Genomic DNA, 19,021 nt, shown 5'->3' on the forward strand with positions numbered 1-19,021 from the left:
TGAATAAGGGGTGTCACATAATCATGCTTCATCTGTAAGTGAGCCTGTGTGTGTGTGCACGTAAGTGCGTGTGTACCTCTTCTTTGTACTGAGGTGAATTAAAGTCTCTTGGGTGGGAAGTAGCATCCATATTCTCCATTCACGGACATGAAGATGACAAAGATGATACATGCATCACCAGACACACATACACACACACACACACACAGACACGCGCGCACACACACACACACATATAGTCACACTTAAGATTTAAAATTCTTAGTCATTGCTCAGTACTAAGCCTTGAAAAAAGAGACTTATCAAAGACTGAGAGGAGAAGGTGAGCACACAGAAGCTGCAGATGCAAATTCCCTGAACACAAAGTACACTTGGAAAGACTGCAGGAAGCAGGATTTCACACCATAACCAATACAAACTACCAAAAGTTCACAAGAGCACAAACTGACCACTAAAAACCAGGAAGGAAGGAGGAAGAAAAGCAACAGGACAAAAATTGCAACAACAACCACGACCAAAGACTGTGGCTAAAACTCTTAGCATCAAACTATAAACCAGAAACAACACCACCCACACATTAAAAGCCACAAGCAACCGTTCACACAATGTGAGTGACAAATTATGAAACAAAGTAGAACTTGACAGGTTCTTCATTGTGTATTACATTCACTCTCACTGTGTCCAGCTCATTCATCACCACACAGTTTACAACAGGGAGCCAAAGTGCAAAAAGTGCCATGGATAGCTTATGATTCCATCTTGTATTTATTAAGAAATGAAGTGAAACCCTGCGGTTGGTTTCAAGTAAATTATAATTTAAATTAGAAGCAAGTTGAACATTTTGGGAAATACGCTTTCTTGGTTTCTTGATGAGAGGACTGATATCACTCATACCTGTTAAATATGAAGCTACAGCCAGAAGACATTAGCATAGCCTAGCATAAAGACTTGAAATATGGGAGAAACAGCTAACCTGGCTTGTTTCAGGTAACAAAATTAGCCTCCCTGCACCTTGAAAGCTCATTAGTTAACATGTCACATGGTTTGTTAATCCATACCTTTGGACAGAGCCAGGTTTGCTTTTACCTTGTGTCAAATCTTTATGCTAAAATAACAGTCTCATGGCTGTAACACTCACCAAGCCCTTTATTAAAAACACCATACAAATACTGGGTAGTTCCTCCCTTTGTTCTGAAAACAGCCTCATGATGTTAAAACTTTCCTTTGAGACTCTGCTCCATGTTCACATGACTGCATCACATCATTTCTGCAGATATGTCAGCTGCTCGTTCATGCTGCCAATCTCCTGTTCTACCACATCCCAAACTGTTCTACTGGATTCAGGTCTTGAGACTGGGGAGGGGGTCACTGAAGTTCACTGAACTCACTGTCATGTTGATGAAACCAGTTTGTGACATTGAGCATGATCCTGCTGGAAGGAGCCATTAGAAGATGGTGAACTGTGGTCATGAAGGGTTGAACATGGTCAGCAATAATACTCAGAGAGACTGAGACATTCAGACCATGATTGGTACTGGTATTAAGAAGAAAACATTCCTCACACCATCACACCACCACCACCAGCCTGGACTGTTGACACAAAGCAGGTTAAGTCCATGGATTCATGCTTTTGGCACCAATTCTGACCCTACCGAATCCAGATTCGTCAGACCAAGCTATGTTTTTTCCAGTGTTCAACTGTCTAGTGTTGTTGAGCCTGTGCCTCAGATTTCTATTCTTGGCTGGCAGAACCGCAACCCGACGTGTTCTTCTGCTGTTGTAGCTCACCCACCTCAAGGTTGGACGTGTTGTTCACTCTGAGATGCTTTTCTGCTCACTACAGGATTTTATGTGCTGCACTGCTGCCACACGTTTGGCTGATTGGATAGTTGCATGAGTAAGCTTGTATATGAATGTTCCTAATAAAGTGCTTTGTGAGTGTATAATATACACTTATATATTTCCCAAAATGTTGAACTATTTATTTGAAGGCGCTAGAAAATGTTTAAAACCTGTTTTATATGATACAAGATAAAGTCACACACTACACCTCTATCAGAATAGAGAGTTGGAAAAGTTTAAGTTGCAAGCTCACTACCAGCTATTCACAAAGATATCAGAACTCTGTAAAGAGATTAGTGTTAGCTGCAAATACAAAGTAGAGCTTGACATTTGCCTGAACCCAATAAGACCTAACAGAACCAGGAGTGTTTCAGTCAGGTTTGAGAGAATGTGTTTCCTTACATTACAGAAAAAACTAGGGAATTGGGGATACATTGCCTTACAGAAAAAGTCTTTCTCCTCTCATAATTCAACAAAAAACTTATGAAAAACAAGGTTTTACAGTAATGGCGTCAGATTTTAAGGCACTAGTCAAGCTCTAGGAGGAAGTGGTGTGGGAACAGTGGGGGGTCCACAAAAGGATACCTGTCATCTTCAGGGGAAGCATGTTGAATAAGAATCCTGGGACTTGCCGGACGTCTCCGGGGCAGGGAATGTGACAAAGATTTTCTATGTGTACACATACAGAATATATCACCCATATGACCAAACCAGCAAGCCATTAGAAAATCAGAAGCCATGCTATTCTGTTATTAGGCATGCACATTTGGCCTGCCATCAGGTATTTATTGACCACTTGGGTGCAGTGAAACAAACTGTAAACACACCATTGACATATAATTTTTTTTTTTTTTCATATAAAGTTGATGTGGTGAACTTGGTAGCAAACTGTTGTACATTTCCACATCGACAGACACAAAGCAACACTAGCTTTAGCTCTGTTTTGGTCTCCACCAACTCCTGAGGGACATACTGTATGTGGCTAACAAAGTCCCTTTTTGTGTTTTCCTGAGCTAGAAACACTCAACAATGCCCCGGCAGTCACATAGTTGCAGATTTGTTGCCAGAACAAAACACCACAAGTAAACCTACAGTACATGTGACTTCCATATGCCCACTGAATGGATCAAGGACTGTGGATTCTGATGCCCATGGTTTACAGTGTCATCACACCATGGAGGTATCACTTTATGGCCAGTATGGACCACATGAATAATTACAGCAATGTATACAGTGGCAAGAAGAAGTAAATGAACCCTTTGGAATGACCTGGTTTTCTGCATTCATTGTTCATAAAATGTGATCTGATCTTCATCTCAGTTACAAGTTTAGGCAAACTCAATGTGCTTAAGCTAATAGCACACAAACAATTGCAATCTTACGAGTCTGGGCTACTCAAAAAGATGTATTTTTGTTGGAAGTCATTGTGAAGTACATTTACTTTGATGTTAAGGGTCATTGTTCTGCTGCATCACCCAACTTCTAGTGAGGATCAGCAGGTGGAAAGCCACCCTTACATTGTCCTGTAAGATACCTTGTTAAAATTGGGTATTGATTTCCCCCTTGATGAGGGCGGGCTGTCCAGGACCAGGGCCGATATAGCAGCCCCCAATCCCCCCGCCATGTTTTCATTTTGGTAGTACTGAATGTTACTTACAAACAATTCATCTTTAGTTCCATCAGTCCATAAAATATTTTCCCAGTAGTACTGTGGACTGTGAAGGCGCTCTTTAGCCAGCTTCAGGCACATAGTGAGGTTTTTTACAGAGCAGTGACATCCTCCATGGTGTCTTGCCATGGACATCATGCAACATATGTATGATAGACTCATGAGCAGAGACGCTAACCAGCTCCAATGATCCTTTAAGCCTTTAGCTGTTACTCTGAGGTTCTTTGTTACTGAACTGATGAGCCTTTGGAGTCATCTTAGCTGGGCGCCCACCTCTAGGGAGATTAGCCACAGAACTAAATCATCTCCATTCATAAACAGTTTGTCTGACTGTAGACTGATGGCTGAATTGTTAGGGCGCATTCCAAATGCCCTGAGCCACAAGTCTCCGGTTTGATTCCCAGCCGGCTGGACCATTTGCTGTATGTCATTCCCTTACTCTCTTCCCAATATTTCCTGTCTGTCGTCACTGTCTCTATCCAATAAACGCATAAAATGTCCAAAAAATATTTATTGCGTGGTTCACATCAGCAGATGTTTCTTGTGAATAGCAACTCAAAACGTTTGAGTGTTTTTTATAAGTGAAAGTGTCTCTAACCCACACCTTCAATTTTGCTACATTGATTGGACTCCAGGTTTGATACTCCTGACTCCAGCTTTTGTTAATGCCATGAGCCAAGAGGTTCACCTCCACTGTGAATGTTTGAATGGTCTTCAGTATGGACAAGAACAACACAATGATTTGTGTGTTATTAGTTCAAATTGTTTGTTTGTGATTGTAACTTAGATGAGGATCTCACCATGTTTTAAGACATAAATTCAGGTAATTCCAAATGGTTATTTTTTCTCGCCACTGTACGTAAAGCCGAACCTAACCGTCAAGGTTATTTTTTACATTGTGGTGGTAAAGGTTGATCAAGAAAGCTGATCTCATAAACTTAATAAACTTATTTTGGTGAGACTGGAAATGGTTATGCTAATATTACTGAGAAGTGAAGCCGGCAAATAATTTTTAAAAATGTAGTTGTGCTGAGGACTGGATTGTGTGAAGCTAAGCAGGATAAAGGATGTTGGGTAATAAAGAGCTTTTGGTAAGGTGTGCACAAACAAAAACAAGTTTAAGAAAGACTGGTTGAATTGATTCTATGCTACTGAAGATGTGATCATACCTGTTCTGATTTCTTTGTGTTAATAGTTGTGAAAGAACCAATGAATTCTGCACACTGTTGATCACTTGTAATTACTTTTTTTTGGGTCCCTGCTGGGTGTTATGGGTAAAATTTATTAATAAAATCTTAATGTGCAGGATTTTCTTTAATTCTTTCAAAGTAATAGTGTATGATCTAATGCACATCTCTGTAAGACTTTTAAAATTTTGAGTTAGCTGGGTGTTAAAAAGGCAGAATGTTTCATCATGATAGCGATGGACTGCGGCACAATTACATTGGGCTCTTACAAGCCTTTGGCAGATTAGCTACAGCTACAGTGCTCTCTTGTGGTTTATAAAAATAATACAGCAATGTGTGTATTGTTACCATCAGAATGTTTCACCATGGTGTACAGTAAAAAACGTAAATCGGAACATCTCTAGTGTCTAAAACATCAATGACATGTTGAAGATGTCATTGAATTTTGCAATATTGAAAAATTGTTGCACTTTCACACACAACTTGAGGATAGTGGCAAAGCACAGGAGCTGCTAGGTGGAACCGCAGATTGGAAGAGTAGTGTACAGCAGGGGGGTGAGTAGAGTGAGGAGGGGGAAGCTTAATCATCAGCCTGTGTGGGACCATTCAGAGGGGAAAGAAAACTACAACAACCAGGAAAGGTTGAGAGCAAGAAACTGCAGGAGGACTGCAGGGGGAGGTACAGGTGGGTACAGAGGCTGGTACCTTTCAGTCTCTGGTGAGGGGGCATGATTGTCTGGAGTCAGACAGTTGGCGCTAGCACTCCTAACCCTGTCCAGAGAAGGCTGGAGATCACTAGAGGCACCACAGCACAACATGCCATCCAATGGAGGAAGAGGAGGAGGAGAGGAAGAAGAGACAGGAGGAGAGGACAGAAACAAACACAAAGAGAAAAAACAATGGACAAACAGAAAAAAACATTATAAAAGAAAGTCTGGTTAGATTCCCAAAATCATGATGCTAGTCTGAACTGCTGAACTGAATTATGACTGACTGGCTGGTGTAAGAATGGGAGTGTATAAATTGTTATGGTTGTCATGGAGATGGAGTATTATAGACTCATGGCAAAGGATGGAGTGCTCTCTGCACTTTTCTCCCAGCCTGGGAAGCTTACACTCACATGTTTACTCGTTAATCATAATAATAATCCGTATGCATGTGTGTGCGTGTCTTACCTAACTGTCACCTCATCTGTGAACATCACAACACGGTGTGTGATGGAATGGCGTGTTGCCATGACTACTTGCGATCCCGTGACAGAGCTCATCTTTCGACATGCAGGCAGCGTGGAGCTAGTCACAAGACGAAGATTTCAAAAAATCAGCATGCATTTGCAAATGAAACAAAATAAAAGAAAGAAAGCTGAGATCAAAACTAATCTGTGAAGCCTCTGCTGCTGTGGAAAATACTCACATTAAGAGATGTCCTCTGAAGACTCAAAGGTTGTGTGACTCAGTCTATACTATAAATATGTACAGCTTTGCAGATATCCTAAATGTAATATCAATAAAATTTAACTACAACAAAATGATTATTTGCTTCTCCATTTGTTGAGAAAAATCATAATGACAGCACAAAATGTCTAAAGGCCTCAGTATGCTTTAAACAAAGTGCTTGTCAGATTGTCCAACAGCATGTGAAAGGCCAGACAGTACCAGACAGTCCGATAGCCACGCCCACCTTACAGAGGTGTGAAAGTGGTCAGGGTTTGAACTTAAATATCAAGCAGAATTTCAAAGTGGGAGGAGCTACAGTATGTTGGGCACCCCTGGTTCCAGAAGTGAAAGTCCCTATCCTTTTAATTTGTAAAACTATCTAAAGGAATCATAGTTGGATTAGTGACATAGAGTAGATCAGCATGAAGCGCATTAACACCATTAGTACAAAAGATGAACGGCCTGTGTCAGAAAATGTCTTTCTTTGATGAAAATTCAAAGGTACATAAAAACTTCAGGGTAGAAGTTAACTACGACTACCAGGGTGCACCAACAGTGGGCTGAAGCTAAATGTTACACTGCTGAAAAAAAACTAATTAAACCACTCTGGGTCAGTTTTGGATGACTTCATCAACCACAGCACTGTGTTCTGTTTACAACTGCAACAGCAGAAATAAAGAGCTGAAGTCATGACGTCACATCCCAGCTAGCCTCGGTTCCATTAGCTTCTGTAACTCAATGCAGCTACACTACAGCACTACAGCACTGGCTGATGTTAAAACCTTTGTGGTTTTGATTAAGTTAGTGAACTATTTATTTTTAGCATTCGGAGAACTACAGCTCCCATGAAGTGTGTCAGAAACGTATCCATAAAACTCACTCTCTTCTTAGTCTTTAGTCTTCTAGTCTTTTCAACTTTCTAGTTGTAGTCTACCTCTACACATGCTGTCCTCTCCGTCCTGTTGTTATTATAGATGTCTGAGCTCACTGCCTCTTGACTCATGGACTCACCCCTTCTGCTGAGCCTTGACATTTAGCCCGTGAAGCCCATCTAGGGCTGATGGGAAAGGGAGTTCCTTAAATGGATAGTTTGGGTTATTTGACGTAGGGGTGTGTGAGGTAGTCATGAATAGCCAGTGTGTTAGCTTCACCATATTCAGTTCAGCACGCTGCCAGTTAGGAGAGGCAGCCAGGAGCACCGGCACAGAGGCAGAGCGATGTGCTGCTGTGCACGGGGCCAGCAGAAAAAAACAGTTTTAGACACGTTTAAGACGCCCACCAAAACAATCCAATATCCATTTAAATTTATGCTTCATGTTGAATATTTTCAGCTGTTTATCTTCCCATCAAAACGAAGGGAAGTTTAGCTGTTTCTGATTCACTAAGGTGACCTGCGGCTGCGGCGTCATACAGTGCGTGCTGTATGTGAGCTTGTGCGTAGGAATACGGTAGTGCAGCGGTTGAGAAAAATGTAGTACCAAAGCAAAGTGCTGTTTTGATGAGAAGATATTCTACATGAAGCATTAATTTCAACGGATATTGGATTGTTTCAGTGGGCGTCTTTTAAAAGTGTCTAAAACACTTTTCTCTGCTGGCCCCGTGCACAGTAACACATCCCTCTACTTGTGTACTGTATTCCCTGCTGCCTCTCCTAACTGGCAGCGCACTGATCTGGATCTACTGCAGGTAACACACCGACTATGCATGACTACCTCACACAACCCCCGTCAAATAAACCCAACTATCACTTTAAAGGCCGCTAAAAATAAAAATATTTAGTAAATAATATAATATTATCTACTGCCGTAGTTATTTAAACACATAAAGTTAGCCGCACAACAACATAATGGTGAAAAGGCTCCGTTCAGGGCCGTATATTTCAATATTAGCACAATTAGAGATTTCAGTGGGATCTTGACTTCTGGAAGCATACTGAACCCTTATCTGTAGACTTACCTGTTTGTGTGTTTGTGGATACCGTTGAACAAAAGTGGCATCTTAGGTGGCAGTGTGTTATTGTGCCTAGTAGATCTCCTGGTGTTAGAATGCATGCAGCAAACAGAAGTAGGAAAATGAGAGGAATAGATGGAAGAGGAGAAAAAAGCAGGCATGTGGAAGAGTTTGGACAGAAAAAATTCTACAAGGAAAAAGAAGAAAACAAATCCCACTTAACCAGTGATTTTATACTATATAGTATATTATTTAGCTAATTTGAGGATACTGTAGGTTACGATCAAATTTGTTTGGCCCATCAGGTGATTTAATTACTGTAAGACTTTTATTGTACTATCAAAGTACGGCAGGTTTCATGTTATAGATTATTTAAAATCACTGGCTAAGCTTGTGTAATTGAGTAGAACTACAGAGCTGCATGACAGGCACACAAGCATCAAAAGCCGCCTCTCATCTCAGCCGACACTTAAAAACACTGTCCTCCTTCAAACACATCCGTGTGTATAGACAGTACAAATAGAAAGTGTGTCCAGCTTATTATGTTTCTATCGGAGAGGTGTGGTTGTATAAGGAGAGTATATTTATCTGGCTTTAATGGAACATACAGATGTGCTCTCAAGAGGGTCATTTACCTCTCTGGCTGTGTGCTTCAACAGCAACCTAAGACCCAAGTGGAGGTGACTACAGTACATGTGATAAACAGTGAATGTGTTGATATCTTGAACTGTATCAGGATATGGGAACAGAGTGCAGAGACAAGACCTCTCAATCATTTTAAGTTGTAAAGATACATCTGGCAGATAATGATTAGTCTGATTTCTACTGGAGGGCCAGAGTGAATGTTTATAGATCTGTCTTTGACACAAGCGCTGGACAAGTAGTTGGTCCTGCTTCCAGCCCTACAATAACAAGCTGCTGTCGGTGTGGTTGTAGAACAGCAGCCTGCTGAGAATCACAGCTTGAATGCAAGCATGGTCCTGTACTGTCCTCTTGTGGATCTGAGGCAGTAGTACAACTGACATTTACACTTGACGGTTACATTATTAAGAAAGTAGAAAGTCCATCCCATTTTACCTGAAATTATTGCAGGAGCTAAATGATTTTTTCTGACCTTAGCCAAAACCAACAATAACATGTATCCTACTAACAAATTTTGTGTGTGTGTTCATAGCCTGATATGTCTTATTCCTCAGAGGAGGACTAAATGTGTGATCATCCATGGCTCAAAATAGTCCCCAACAAATGCACATTTTCGCTTCCAGCTATTTGAAGAATTATTTCCAGCTTTTTAAAAAATGGAACCAGCTTTTAAAGATTGTTGTTTGTTTTTAGTCAAAGAAAACGGGCTTGGGGCTGAGAGCCACAGACAGGGTAGGCAAGTCAAACAGCATTGCAAGACGGGCAACTCTACTTAAGTGTGTTTTATATATATTATTTTTACATATAAAGTACATCCCTTTCTAAACTCTATTATCAGTGATGGAACTTTTCTAAACTAACTTTCATAGAGAGACAATCATGTCAATGTTAAAAACACTACACACACAAAACTACAACTGATCCAGAGTCCAAATCCAGAACCAAAATGTAAACAACACATCGTGATTGGCTAGTTTACCTGGTGTGGAGGCACTCAGCGCTTTTGCCTCGCATTGACTGGTGGATCATGATGATCTCACTGTCGTTACCATGGGGATGGATGACACATGAGGAAATTAACAACAGTCAAAAAACCAGAAGAGCAGAGGAAGAGAAGAGGGTGAATAGGAAAGAGAGGCTGTCGCTGATTGCTATACACACAAGACACCCGCACGCACACGCACACGCACACACACAAACACATGCACGCACATGCACGCACACGCACGCACATTAAATGCCAAAGATTTTTGCAACCAAAGCCTTTTTGTCTAAACACTGCTCTACCGTCACTTTCACGATAATAGCTACTGCACCAAACTTGGTATGAAGCCCAAAGAAAACAGAAATTTGGTGAAAGAAAATAAAAAAAGTAATGGTAAACAAAAGAAACTGAACGTGTCCGATAAAATAAAGTTCAGTTATGCTCACGACAACCATTCCCACTTTAAGGTAAAACCAAAATCTCTTTGCAGCAGAAACACAGCTATGCACAAAGATCTACTGTCTCATGCGCACACAGATAAGTGGTCGTTGTAACACATGAAAAAATACAGTGAGAGACAAAGTTTTCTGACAAACAGTGGAAACAACTCTGTGCTCAAACAGAGCCACACACCTGTCGTCCAGGTACTCCTCCTCCTGGTGGCGACCTCTGGCAGGGTCGTAGTAGCGGGTCGGAGAGCGAGAACGACGAGTGTGAGGAAGCTCATCATCCAAACTCCTGAAAGAAAGAAAGAGAGAAAGAGAGAAAGAGAGAAAGAGAGAAAGAAAGAAAGAAATAAAGAAAGAAAGAAAGAAAGACTTATGTCAGGTTAGTGGTCAGGCGGTGTTTTAGCAGACTCTTGGCGGGGCTCATTTGGCTCAGCCAGTAAAAGTGGAGCCAGTAAAAGCAGAGCTGGCAGGACTGTGTGTTCTGCATCAGACAGACATTTCATTAGTAGATGGACCATTTGCTGCCTTCCAACAAACTCTCTCATTCCTCCTCTCACTAGCTACCATGTTGCTTTTACCTATTCCAAGTGACCAGTGTTTTCTCCTCAGGCTGATATTAGAAATCATCATCAGAGATCAGGCGATGCCACCCACCACAGTAAATGATCTTAAATTGTGTATGGTCTTCCATCTCAGTCCTTACACATAACTGTCACAGAAGTGAGCAAAAAGTCTGAAGCAGTGTGTTAACCCCAAAACTATGATTATAAATGTTTTGACGGCAATTTTTAGGCTCATATGGAGTGAGTGGGTCACACTTAAAACATCAGGAGTATCATTCTATGTCTCATGTTGCCCCTTGTAATAAAATCTTGTCTCCGACCTCCAACCAACCCTCACCTCTGGGCGGGAACATTGGGTGGCCGCGACCGGATGCGCCCCTGCTCTTCCCGGTGTGGGGAAACTGAGCGTGATCGTATGTGATGGGCAGGCGTCCTCTGCTGGTCTGGCACCTCCAGAGTAGACGTGGGCTCCCTTTGCCTCTCCCTGCCACGCCCATCTGCTGCTTGGTGGGAGTGGCCATGCATATAGACACACACATATATACACACACAGTCATAAGTAAATGTGAATGAGTGCACAGAAATTTTAACATCAAACATGTCAAACATGGAAAAAACATAATCCATCTGTTTAATTATGGCAAATTAAAGAAAAATTATGGAAACTTTCATACAAGAGTATGGATTATCTTCAGCCAGACGATTAGATTCATCAGACAGTACAAAAAAAGTACAGTAGTTAAGATGGTAGTGTAAAGTATATACAGTATGTAATATATCCTTGTGTCTGAATAACATAGCTCAAACCATTTCTTTGTCAATTCCCACATTTTAGTTCAGTTATTTTGTTAAGAGGCATCAAAATAATCCAAATGTCCCCTGTAGATTATTGAAATTTCCAGACTGTGTTGGACAGCTACTATTATCTAAACTGAGAAGATACTGTATGTTGGCCGGTAAAAGCAATAAAACCTTGCTAATGGCTTCAATAATATGGACTGAAGAGTCCCGGTACAACTGAACATGGCTAATATAGCCAGGAAGAGCTTCTCCCTGCAAAGAAAAAATGTATATTTGCAGTAATAAAACATTTTGTACAGTCTCTTATCGCCCACCACATTCACTGCTAAAGTATAGGTTATCTACAATCTAGCTAAATGTTATCCATATTCACAATCTCAAGTTTTAAAATTATGCTAGTAGCCTGCTAGCTTATATCCAAGCTTAAAATCATGCTATTAGCCTGCTTCCACATATCTAAGTATAAAATCATGCTAGTAGCCTGCTAACGTTACCTCAACAGATAATGTATATACATTTAAAATCACACTAGTACCCACCCACCTCACAAAATGTAAGCCTATTATGCAAGTTAGCAAGTGTTAGCTCAGAGTTTACTACTCTGAAATGAATGTATATGCTAACATCTTAGCTAGGAGCCTGATAACACTTAACATATCGTACCTATGGCAACAACAACAGAACAATCTGTCATGAGGATACAGACCATTAAAAGACTATCCTAAAAATAGTAGTGTAGCCAGATATTTGTCATGACTGGGTGCTGTATTTTAATAATGTACTGTAACACCTTTTTTTCTTTCTTTGGTTTTGTTGCAAAACTCTCTCTGGAGATAAAAATATAAATAGAGAGACTGATCAGCCTTGAAGGGATCTGTGCGACTGTGTCGGGCTTTGTTGTGACTCCAAGGTCACTGGCTTCATTTCCCAAGCTCAATGTGGGCCATTAGCTTTACTTTAGAAAGTGCTAGCGCGGATTTTCATTTACCGGCCATGCATGTAAAATTAAAACAAAAAGTTGAGAGTGATGTGGTATATATTTCAATCCCTCCTGTCTCTCTTTTTAACTTGAGCATTAGGGTTCGACTGATACAGCTGAGTTTGACTAATTGAATGTCATAAAAGAAAGGTTGAAATAGTCAGCGTTTCCACTTCAAGTGGCCCAAATATCCACTATAAGACATATTGGATTTTTTTTATTTTACATTCTATTTTTTAATATATTTTGTATTTATATTTCATATTTTTCACTTTGATATGGAATACAGTATTCATGCCACATTTTACTTAAACCAGGAAATGCTGATGCGAAACCATGGAAATGAATAATTATCATTTAAAAAAAAAATTTCTCCCATACTTTCATAATCACAGTATTAGATAATTAAATCAGATTGATTTAGATTATCCAAAGAATTTATCATCAGAGAAATAGGTAATCTGATTTTTAAAATAGCCCAGATTTGTCAACAAATCTACCTAGACCAGTCCGACCCTGACATACACAGACAAAGACTCACACAGACTTTTACAGTATTCAAATGTACACTTATAAACATACAACAAAAAGCTAAGTGTTTCGGCATATGTGTTCGTTTTTTATCTATGTTTGGTTAGTGGTTCGGAAATTAACATCTTCAAACTATATTTTAGATGAGGCTCATCTGAGACAGAACAACACCTGACTGAAACATGGAGCCTGGATAGTTTCCACCCCATGCTAACTTATTGTCTACAAACATGACAGTGTTTCCCATACATTGATTTATTTGTGGTGACCTGTCAGCATTGATTTCCATTTCAGTTCAGATTCAAGAATATGCATGGAATGTTAGTAATTCATCAAAATAATAGTGCTAGTAGTCAGAGTAATTCCAGTTAAATAAAATATATTCCGCATATAAATGTTGTCAGTTGGTATAGTCTTTGCTTACAACTCCAGGCCAAAAGAATTCACAATAATATCGCAACATCTATAGAAAATGTGATAAAAAAAACAAAACAACAACAATACTGTCAGTCAAGCTGATGTTTAATTTTATTTATTGTGTGTTTTGTCGTCTGTTTTTTGGCAAATGAATTAGACTCAAATACAAGTGTAGGAAGGTGGAGAAACACTTTAACTATAACAAAAGTGTATACAGAAACTAGATCCTGCAAAGCAACCACCAGAACTGCACCACAAATAAAAACACAAGCTTCGGGATACACTGCATGTAACACTTGAAAACAGTCCCAACCCACCTTTAGACACTACTGCTGTAGCCTCAAATTCAGGCTCTGTTACACGCTGAGAACCTACACAGTCATAGACACACACACACAGACATAGATGTGTATACACACCATACACACATATACGCATGCACGCATCCAGGCACAAAGGCAGTGTTAGGGAAGGGTGATGAAAACAGACATTTACATCGACATACATGTTACACTTTGTTCATTGATAGTAAACCACACACAACCTTTCCTCTCTTACACAGTGATGCATGCATACACACTCACACACAGAGGATAAGAAAGAGCTTATACATAAATGTACAAAATGAAGTGCCTTCACAGACACACACACTGTCAGACTTACGCTGCAGCTTCTTGCCAGGGGTATCTGTGTGTCGTCGGGGCAGGTACGGGGAGGGCCGGGGCAGCGGTATGGATGAGACATCATGGGTTTGGAGTGGATACCAGTGAGGCTTGTCGTCCAGTAAGGCCGTTTCCAGCTCTATCAGGATCTGTTCAAGTCATAATCCACATAGTAAATAAATGTTGTGCCCTACCCAGTATTAGAATGGTGTTCCTAATTTGTCGCTAAGGTAACCTCTATGATCCAGAATCCACAGAATCACCAGGAGATGGCAATTCAAATGGAACAAATGGAAAGGACAATAATTTTGTGCTATAATCAAGAAAGGAGAGCAACCTTCATTGTGTGTGTGCGTGTGTGTGTGTGTGTGCGTGTGTGTGTGTGCGTTACCTCTCCCATAAAGGTGCTGTCCTCCTCTGGTGACCTGGGTTGGTCCCACACAGTCAGCTCCAGCATGTGGTTGCGGAAATCCCTGCGATGGACATGAGTGTAGACAAACGTCTGGTTCCACTTGGGCTCACACGTCTTCTTCACTGCTTTTGTCCTTCGTTTGCTCTTGTCGCTGCGTAAAACAACACAAGACACTCAGCCGAGCCAAGTTTCCCCTTTTTAGTGGACCCACTTTTATTGTTTGTCCCTGTTTAAAAGACACAACTAAAACTTTCAAGAAGCTGAATCACGAGCCTCATTTATCTAAATTTACTCTTTACTCTACACTTACTGTATGTGACTTATGTAAGCTGGAATGAATTTACAAGTGACATTTAGCTGAGGTTACAGTTTACATATCTGGACCAATAGAGGTGCTGTAACGGCCACGAGATGCTGCTTCTAACCAGAGGTTGAGGAAGTCCACAGCTTCATTACTTGAGTCAAAGTATAGATCCTCCTGGTCAAATATGACTCCAATACAAGTGAAAAGTGTTCAGTCAGATTTTTACTTGGTTTAAGTACTGGAGTACTTGATTTTAAAAACACTGAAGTATTTGAAAGTACATTTTTTAATGTCAATTCATTGTTGTATTGTTCCACATTAACAGAATCTAATGACTCTGAAACAACCTACGAACTGACTGACTGACTGAGTGACTGACTGACTGTAGAACCTGTACAATAAACTTGTAAAATATGATACAAAGACTGTAGATGGACATAAAAACAGCTGAATCAACAGAGGGAAAAAGGACAGCCATTGCCCTTCTTGTATTTCTTTTTTTTTCCCTTTTTTTATTTAACACGCCCCACCCCCCACAAAGCAGCATGACAGTGTTCTGACACAGCTCCTGCAGTGTGTGTCTGTGCGTGAGTGTGTTCGTGAACATGTGTCCACCAAACAGACAGTGGAGTTGCTGTATGCAGCTTCCACAGGAGAAAAAAAACAACCTAACCTAGTTCCACATCTCTGTCCTCTATCTTATCATATTTTCAAAATAAAATAAAATAAATTCCACAGACTACAAGCTGCTTAAAAGTAAGAGTACTTCATAGAAATGTAGTCAAAAGTACAATCAATTGTACAGTACTCAAGTGAAGTGCAGATACTCGAAAAATATATTTAAGTACAGTACTCAAGTACTTCGTTACTGTCCACCCCTGCTTCTGACTAAACTCTGAAGGTACTGTATCGTTTTAATGGGGGCGGACTCTAAACTATCAATCAGTGTTTGACACAACATGTTGGGGACTCCATTGTTGAGTTAACTGAATGCATATTTTATTGTTTGAAACTTTTTTGTTTATTTTCATGTTTTTAGAAGCATTATGTTATTCCGTAGAAATATTGTTTAAGGAGGACTCTCATACCAAAGCCAGTTGTGATAGCTGTTTGATTGTCCTAACCTGGCTTCCTCCCCTTTGCCCAAATTGAATGGCTCCGATCGATTGAAAAATGTAGCATTAAATCCCGGCTTCAGAAATCTGTTGCTGGAGTTTGAGTGGTTTTATGCTTTGTAGACTGGAGATGTGATGAAGTTACTCTTTCTTTTCCCTGATTATTCTGTGGTTCATTCATCTGATTCCATTTTATTGCAATGTGCAAAAGCAGTCTATTGTTATTAATCTTAATCTAATTTTCATCTATAGGACTCCCTGTGTAGCGGTGGTTGGAGTACCTGCGGTCAGGGAGGAAGTACATTTTGACGTAAGGGCTCCTGGGCCGCCCGTCAGGCCGGAGTGGAAGCCCTACAGCCTGCAGCACGTTGACTATCAGCTGATGACCCACTTTGTCGTACCATAGCTTCACCTGAACAGGAAACACACGCACAAATCTGATGCTGCATGTTTTTGTTTTTGTTTAACACATCAACACAATAACACACTCAAGAGTGCACACACTCACCGAGAGCTGCCCTGGCATTAACTGTGGAGCGTCTTGGAGCATCCCGGGACTGGAGGGAGATAGGACATTTAAGGACGGTCTCTCCATCTTCTGTGATTCAAAAGAACTGGAACCTGCTATGAAGACAAACAAAGAAATACGGTTTTTAAACCCCAAGAGGAGAATATCAGGTCCGTTTCAGAGGGGACCAAAAGTCAACTGTAGACAAGAGAGAGAATGAGTGAGGTTTGTAAAGAGTGGAAAGATAATCAGGTCCAACTCTAAAATGTGTGTTCATATTAACATTACAATATCCAGCATTAAGAGTTCCTTTACTGAGAAAATGTCACATAAATAGAGCACAGACTATTTCGTAGCTAACCTGTCAGGATGACAAATTACCAAGCTTCTGTCCTACTTTGAGTCCAATAGGCTTTTGTTTAGAAATACTGAGGCCACGAAGACCGCATTTGTAGTTGTGATGTTGGGTTTTGCTCTGTGTTTCACTGATTAAGTGTAAATCCTGGTGCAATTTTAGCTAAGTATGAACCTGAACAAACCAATACAAAAATGGTGCAAAGTGCTCCATTTTGCAAAGTTAATTTTCCCATATCAGAGAAAGTGACAGTGACAGTTTGTGTGATTTGACGTGGGGTTGTGTGAGGTGTCTTACCCGCAGTAGATTCAGATCAGCACGCTCCCAGTTTAGAGACACAGCCAGAAGCACCGGGACAGTAGCTGAGTGATGGGCCATCTGCAAAAACTTGTTTTAGCCACACAAAATACCCACAGAAAAAAGTTAAGATCAGTTGAAGTGTTTGAATATTTTCACTGCTTTATCTCACCGTCAAACAGCCCCTTCCATTGGAACTACATTTTTTCAACCGTTGAATTACCGTATTCCTACACACAAGCACAACTAGGCTTAGCTCTGTCTGACTCAATCTGCGGAGTAATACAGTGCGCGCCGTAGGTGCACTTGTGCATAGTAATACAGTAGTTCAATGGTTCACAAACTATAGTTCCAAAGGAAAGGGCTGTTTGAAGGCAAAATAAAGTGGTGAATATTTTCAAAATAAAGCAAACACCTCAACTGACATTAGCTTTTTTCTGTCTGCATTTTTAAAGTAGCTAAAACACGTCCACAGCAGCACATCACTCAGCTTCTGTGCCAGTGCTCCTGCTGTTTGAATCTACTGCAGGTAACACTGACTATAGATTAGTACCTCACACAACCCCACGTCAAATAACCCAAACAATCGCTTTAACTGTGAGAAAGAGAAAAATACAGACGGATGTACAAATACAGAGATGTTCCAACATCCCACGGGAGATACCTACTAGATTCTAATGGAGGGTGGGACGTGTCGGGGATTCTTGGGATATCACTGAAAGAGAAGCAGCGAACATACAAGTAAGTCACTCTCTTACTAACATCTCACTGGATTAAATAAAGTTAGTAGTGTTCTTGATGCACAGGCACACATGCATATTAATGTAGTAGCAGTTTGCTGGAGGAAAGTAGCACCATAATTAAAAGTTATTTGAGACTGAAATGTTACGTGGTCGAAAAGAAGCAAAAGGGAAGATGTGAATAGAGCCAAGCTCTTCTCATGACTGCAGTGTTTCCCAGACTCTGTCAGCTGTTTTTTTGTCAGGCCAATCATTATCTGAGATAAAAAATGGATGAGCACCAATAGGCTTCTGCCCGCACTGTAGCTCAGGTCTGTCCACACCCATGGGAAACACCAGAATCCATTGTACCAGCTTCATGTAATATAAAGAAAGCATGGTAATCTATGTAACTCTTATCAGTGTGTTTTGTCCATTTAAATTTAACATTTAAAAAAGGAGAAAGGTTCAGTGTTTTAACTTTGCAAGCCCACCACAGAGATCTGGAGGGTGTTTGTTTGGTAGCACATAAAGAGGCTGTACAGTGTTTGAAATTCTTTAGTCACTCAAAGCAATAGCTCAACATTTTATGATCAACACTTTCTTTCTGAGAGTTAAATGCGATAAGTACAAAGCTGGAGTCGAGTTGTGCTTAGCCTAGCTTAGCATAAATACTAGAGGCAGCTAGGCTAATTGCCTCCCAGCTCCAGCTCTGTACTTCACATGAGAGCATGAGATTGATATCCAATTTATAATTTCACTCTCGGAGAGGAAGCAAAATGTTGAACTCTTATTTGATATTGATTTTAAATACAAACATTAAACTGATAAGTGTTTCATGGACCCTCGGCTGCCTTGGAGCCCATTCCAAAATAAAAAAATAGAAAACATGAATCCCAATGTCCCAACTTCCAAAACCAAGAGATTAAGATTAGAGCAGAAAAGAGCATTTTGATTTAACGCTGCTAGATTTTACTTTGGGATCCTCAGACTTTACCAGGAGTAAAAAAGAGGAATCCCAACCGCTGCTTAAAAAGCTTGCAAAAGCAATGCTACATTGATGGACATTTCCCATTGGCCATTTTGCATCTGTTCAAGTCAGCTTTCATCTTACTTTAGTTGTAGATGTCAAATTTCAGCAATTTTCATGAAGCCAATATTTGCATCAATTGGCATCCTGACTTAACAGGATTCACTT

The 19,021-nt window shown here is 40.4% G+C and overlaps 1 protein-coding gene across 1 annotated transcript in view; it reads right to left on the minus strand.

Moving 5' to 3' along the window:
* Nucleotides 1-19,021, minus strand: part of LOC111220678 (regulating synaptic membrane exocytosis protein 1-like) — a 105,457-nt gene that overhangs the window by 13,805 nt on the left and 72,631 nt on the right. The window contains exons 12-19 of the mRNA XM_022743851.1: nt 17,773-17,819; nt 16,453-16,568; nt 16,226-16,356; nt 14,505-14,676; nt 14,115-14,262; nt 13,769-13,822; nt 11,061-11,226; nt 10,345-10,449 (exon numbers count right to left, since the gene is read on the minus strand). Of these exons, the coding sequence (XP_022599572.1) occupies nt 10,345-10,449; nt 11,061-11,226; nt 13,769-13,822; nt 14,115-14,262; nt 14,505-14,676; nt 16,226-16,356; nt 16,453-16,568; nt 17,773-17,819 (939 nt within the window). The remainder of the gene's footprint in view (nt 1-10,344; nt 10,450-11,060; nt 11,227-13,768; nt 13,823-14,114; nt 14,263-14,504; nt 14,677-16,225; nt 16,357-16,452; nt 16,569-17,772; nt 17,820-19,021) is intronic.

The sequence above is a fragment of the Seriola dumerili genome, unplaced genomic scaffold (assembly GCF_002260705.1).
Source record: "Seriola dumerili isolate Sdu_G_001 unplaced genomic scaffold, Sdu_1.0 BDQW01000073.1, whole genome shotgun sequence".
In the NCBI taxonomy this organism is placed as follows: domain Eukaryota; kingdom Metazoa; phylum Chordata; class Actinopteri; order Carangiformes; family Carangidae; genus Seriola; species Seriola dumerili.